At 47.4% G+C, this 5994-nt stretch overlaps 1 protein-coding gene across 1 annotated transcript in view; it reads left to right on the top strand.

Annotated features, from left to right (window-relative positions):
• Positions 1–2570: 2570 nt before the first annotated feature.
• Positions 2571–5994, top strand: part of scn8ab (sodium channel, voltage gated, type VIII, alpha subunit b) — a gene marked incomplete at both ends in the record, with an annotated part of 37878 nt that continues 34454 nt past the window's right edge. The window contains 1 exon segment of the mRNA XM_083667501.1: positions 2571–2855. Coding sequence (XP_083523627.1) covers positions 2571–2855 — 285 coding nt within the window.

The following is a 5994-nucleotide window of genomic DNA, read 5'->3' as shown; positions in this document are numbered from 1 at the left end:
TTGGGCCCAATATAAGGGATGGAATTAGGAATAGCATGCACTCTCAGCGATTGAACGGACACGTGAGTAGCCTTAATTGTTTTAGTCTAATGTTGCATCACAAGTTCGCTCTGGAATGTGGACCCATAGGCTACTTGTTATTTATTTCTTTAGGGTTGACAATAGCCTATGGCTACTGCTTGCAGCAGAAATTAAAACAATAGTCTTGATAGGCTACTTAGTATAGCCTTTAAACACATTACAATTCTGCCTTGTATTCAGAATAGCCGATTGGACAGCTTCTCTAAGCCATTATTATTAAAAGAGGTTTATATGCTCTATGTTGCATCGTTGTTTGTAAATCACCTTGAACGTAGATCAATTTATGTGGCATTTGTAGAAGGAGACTTGGAGGTTGTAACCTGGTCGGGTTACTTAAAACGCCGACTTAATTTCCCAGTGGTACAACCTCTGATGTCAGCGATTTAGCTTATGGTGTTTTAAAGAAATTTAACCTTTTTCTTTGGTTTTCCATGTGCCCATTTCTAAATCATTATCTTTAATTTGCGTGATCATCAGCAGTCCCCCATTGATCGTTCGTGCTGACTTTGCCAAATTCGATTTCGAAATGTATCAATAATCGATTTTATGGATGGAGAAGAGAGAGATCCATGATTATGATGTTGATCGGGCAATCCCTTCCTAAATAAATATACAGCAGGGGCTCTGCTTATGAACGTTGTTGCAAAGGAAACGGTCAGCAAGTGGTCCTATGCGACTTAACATGGGGAAGGAGACGATTGCATATGAATAGGAACTCAATATCCTCATTAGCTATCAATATGACACATCTAACACCTGAGCATAGCGGAATAACGGACTGGAGGAGGATTATGTCATGTATCGTGTAATGGTTATTAACATTAGATTATTAGCTACAAAATAACATAGGCTAATGTAATGTAATGTGAATTGTACCACCAGGGCCAGGTTTTCATGGAAATATCCTATCTATGATATAATGCTCTAAGAACAAGAGTGCAAGAGGTAATCTCCCGCAGTTCTTGGCCGATTGGCGCGGTTTTGGGCTCAAACGAACCGGGCTGCCCGTGAGCATGGGCATGTAGTCAAATGAATGATTGAGGACGGGTTTTATGCAGTATCCTATGGTGTCCGTCTCTATACCGGTGGTGTCGGTCAAGAGGTAAAGGTGCGTCCATATGCCTATTGACATGTGCATCTGTCCCGCCTTGGACTCATAGGCTAGGCCTGCTTGATTTATGCTCGCTGCAAACAGGTTACACATCAGGTCTTCATCATTGGATGGGCTAAATAATGTCAAGTTATTTTGTGACAATGTCTTAGTACAACTTGTTTTATGCCCATGAAAACAAAATTGCGTTGCATGAATAGATCGATTGATTTACCGTCCGTAGCACCGGGTGGGCCTAGTGGTCTCTAGTGATCATCTACTTAAGTATTGTTCGACATGACATCTTTTGTTAAGTCTAATTATCTTAGACATTGCTTCACCTCAACCCAAACCTCCTGTACATTATAATAGAACTTAAATGGAATTAAAAGTTGAGAAAAGCCATGTCTGAATTACCTCTTTTTAGAGTTGGAACGTGGGTACAAAGGGAATATCTTATTAAGAGATGTTATGTAAGGCGCTTGGGTTTCAGAGAGAGAGGGAGAGAGAGAGAGAGGGAGAGAGAGAGAGAGAGAGAGAGAGAGAAAGAGGGGGAGGGAGGGAGGAAGTCTCACAAGGATGGAACATTAGTCAGTTAATCCAAAGAAAGACACTGAGCTCTCTCCAGAAGCAGCACAGGTCACCTGGGAGATGGAGAGGAGCCCAGACCCAGCACATGTGAACAGAGACACATAGAGCTAGAGATGGCCACTCCCTCTGCTGGGTCAACAAGGTCATCAGAGGGCCAGGTCAGCCGGTGTCAGAGCTACCATGAATGAAGCATATGTGGAGTAAATCTCAGGTGTTCTTGCTTTACAGTATGTTTGTATGCATTGAGAGAGAGAGAGAGAGAGAGAGAGAGAGAGAGAGAGAGAAAGGCAGAGAGAGAGAGAGAGAGAATGTGTCTGGCTCAGGTTCCAAATGGTTGCACATTCTAGTCTGGATGCCATGCTTTGTCTGCTCCCTCTCTTGACAGAGCTAGAAAATTCTGCAGTCTCTCAGGCTTAGGGAAACAGATGCTGATACAGAGGACACAACCCAGCAATGAACCTTTTTAATTCATGTGGAATATGAAACTGTCAAGGTCTTCTTCTCTGTTTATGAGTGTGATTGTAGTTGAACTGAAAGAGGAGACGTATGAAGTGGTATTCCATTTGATTATACTCAAGATATTTTGAATAAACAGAAGACAACTTTTTCATTTGTTCTGGGATCAAAGTTCTTTGTTTAAAGGAGTGAATGATCTCTCTCTCGCTCTCTCTCCCTCTCTCTCTCTCTCACTCTCTCTCTCTCTCTCTCTCTCTCTCTCTCTCTCTCTCTCTCTCTCTCTCCTTTTCTCTCAGAGCCGGATGTCCGGGATTGAACACAAATAAAGAGGGAATAGCTGCAGGATGAAAACATGGCTGCGCCCCTTATGGCACCCCCAGGTCCGGACAGCTTCAAGAAGTTCAGCCCTGATTCGCTCGCTAACATCGAGAAGCGCATATACGAGGAGAAGAACAAGAAGCCCAAGCCCGGGACAAGTTCGGGCAGCAGTCACCGTGAGGACGATGATGACAACAAGCCCAAGCCCAACAGTGACTTGGAGGCAGGGAAGAGCTTGCCCTTCATCTATGGGGACCCCCCTAAGGGGATGATAGCTGTACCCCTGGAGGACTTGGATCCTTACTATTTGAATGAGAAAGTGAGTGGTCAAGCCACACAACCCAATTACACTACACAAGCTAACTTTCTCTACATAAGCTGTTCCAAATACAGCAGTGTCCCCTTCTAAGAGCGTCCCCCGTCCAGCAAGACTGGCATGTACAGTCCCCTGCAGTGAGGAGGTGGAGGGGGGCGGAGGGTAGAGGGGTAGGGTGGCTTAGTGGTTTGAGAGTCTGCTCAAGTAATGCATTGTGTTGTTATACTCAACTCTTTATAACTACATCCTATACATGATATTGTAGGTTGTGTGGCATGCAAGTGCTTTATGCTTTGCTTATGACTGTGTTATATACTCCTGGTGTGTGACCCCCTTTTTCAAGCTCATACCGAACTTATAGCCCAGCTATGAGCAAACTGTGTACAGGTACACCATTCTTAAAGTCATACCTGAGAAAAAAAAAGCTGAAAGAAAGAAACTCAGTCCCATCAGACAAAATGGAGGTGTGTGTTACATGTTGTAGCCCGCTGTGGAGGTAGGGTCAACAGCAAAGACGACCTTGAGGTGTGATACTGTTCTTTAATACTTTTGACCACTGGGAAAGGGGATTAGAGCAAATCAGTGCTTATGAGGGCTCATGTAGAGTTCATGGCTGTGTTATGAATGCTCCGGTGTGTTCATGCCGGAGGGTGAACGATGCACTGGGCTCTTCTGTAACCCTGCAGGGGAGCTCTGGGGGCCTGCAGGCCTCTGTGGTAATGCTTAGGTGCTCTTCTATAGTGTTGACCACTGTTGATTGATGCGCTGTGTTGATGCACTTACTGTAAATGTGCCGTCGGATGCTGGCAGGAGAGATGGAGAACAGACTTCTCTGAATATGTGCTATCAGTGCTCTTGCTAATTGAATTTTCTAGTGAGGAAAATCGGTCTTGAATCATGAGGTGATCTGTCCAAGCAGACGAGCTGTGTGTGTGTGTGTGTGTGTGGGACTCTGTGTGTGTCTGTGTCGGTGCGTGCGTTGATGTGTATGTGAATGAGTGTATGTCTGCATGAAGTGTGTGTGTGTCTGTATCCCGTGTGCCGGTATGTGTTTATCCTTGCCTCTCCGCAGTATGTAGGAGTAGTAAGTTAGGGGCTGTTTTGGTCCCCTATCCTCTTGTTTATTTCTTTGCATGACTTCCCCATTAGTTTCCTGCTAAATGTGTCAAACGTCTGGTATTTAGCACCTGGCGAAATGGCCAGGAGTGTAGCGTAGTATTTGTGTGTCATCTCCAACCGCGTTTAGGCTCCAGAGGAAGGATGGGTGGGGGACTTAGACTTAGACTAGCATTTTTCAAATGGCAAACCCATTAAAAGATTATGAACAAGTAACTCTAAGCAACTAAGCAAGTTTTGTTATGTGTCGTTCACCGTGTACTCTTATGTAGAGTTGGAGGGGGCTCCATCACCACATGCCTCATGTGTGTAAGAGCAGGCTAGTTCAGTGTAGTTAGTTTGACAGTTATTTATAACACAAGGACTGTTCCCTTGAGCTCGCGTGCGGCACATGCAGCTCCATTGCCAGAGAGGGGGATCGCGTCTCATGGAATTTTCTACAGTACCAGCTACAGTATGTGAATCTGAGAACTGATAGCATATGATAGCTTATGACACAGCGAGCTCCTAGTAAGAAATACAGCAACCATGCAGTATATTTACTCTTATCCAGTGATTTCATGCCAGTGACCACATGTAGGCCCCATTGGGAGGCATACAGAAAGACTTGCTTTCGTCAAATGGTTCTTTCCCTACCAGCACAGACAGACAGACAGACAGACATACCAGTTCAGTTTCCCTGCAGATGAGAGGGCCTGGCCCCAGTCCTGTCTCCCCCAAGTGAAACCCTAGCCTGGGTCTGTCCTTACAGTAAGCCTAGGGCAGGAGAGGAGAGCAGAGGGGAGGAGAGCAGAGCAGAGGAGAGCAGAGGAGAGGAGAGGAGAGGAGAGGAGAGGAGAGAGGGACAGAGGAGAGTAGAGGAGTACAGAGGAGAACAGAGCAGAGGAGAGGAGAGGAGAGGAGAGGAGAGGAGAGGAGAGGAGAGGAGAGGAGAGGAGAGAGGGACAGAGGAGAGCAGAGGAGAGCAGAGGAGAGCAGAGGAGAGGAGCCTGTGGCAGAAGCTTCATGGCTGTAGAGGTGAGCAGCAGCCAGTCTCCAGACAGCTGTGTTGGCCTGTGAAAGTATGTGAAGGCTGCAGGGCTGCAGGAGCCCACTCAGCAGGACTGGCCCCGGACAATACACCACCTCACTGCACAGGGCCCCTGGGGCTATCGAGCGTGTGTGTGTCTCTTGTGATCTATCGATCCACCACAGCCCCAGCACACTGATGGCCACAGGAAGGGGTTATGGACCTGTGTCCTTCCTTGCCTCCTCCTCCACCTCCTCCACCCTCTTCCCTATCCCATTGCCCTGGCCCATATCCTATGCTTGCTTCTCTCCTTCTCCTTTCTCTCTCCTCCCTCCCTCCCTCTTCTCCTCTCCTCCCTGCCCTTGAGTGGTGAGGTAGACTTGTTTGACTCCCCGCCTGTTTCCAGCATCTTCTGTCTCAGTGACCTGCCTCCCCGTATCCCCTCCCTGGCCCCTAGAGGTGTGTGTGTGTGTGTGTGTGTGTGTGTGTGTGTGTGTGTGTGTGTGTGTGTGTGTGTGTGCATGCATGTCCTAGGTGTGTGTGTGTTAATAAGTAAATGTGTGTGCATGCATGTCTGACACCTCTCCTTCACTCTGCCCTGCCGAGGTCTGCTACTTTCGTCACACACAGTCAGGACACGCTGTGTGTTACGTGTGTGTTACACGCTGTGTGTTACGTGTGTGTTACACGCTGTGTGTTACGCGTGTGCCCAGTGGACAGCAGGGACTAGGGAGCAGGGGGCCACTCACTAGCCTGCTGGGATTAGACGCACGCACGCACCCACCCACGCACGCACGCACGCACGCACGCACGCGCGCACACACACACACACACACACACACACACACACACACACACACACACACACACACACACACACATAGACACACACCCCTGGCCATTCAGAGCATATTACTGTTGTTTCCCCTCTCCACCCCCATCCACGCCTTCACCTTTTATGACACCTAGGGGAGGTCCCCCAGTCTCATGCATATTCATGTGCACCTTCAATGTCTC

The sequence above is a fragment of the Argentina silus genome (genome assembly GCF_951799395.1).
Source record: "Argentina silus genome assembly, chromosome: 4".
In the NCBI taxonomy this organism is placed as follows: Eukaryota; Metazoa; Chordata; class Actinopteri; order Argentiniformes; family Argentinidae; genus Argentina; species Argentina silus.
Note: the sequence above shows the minus strand (reverse complement) of the source record. Positions and strands in the feature narration are given on the sequence as shown.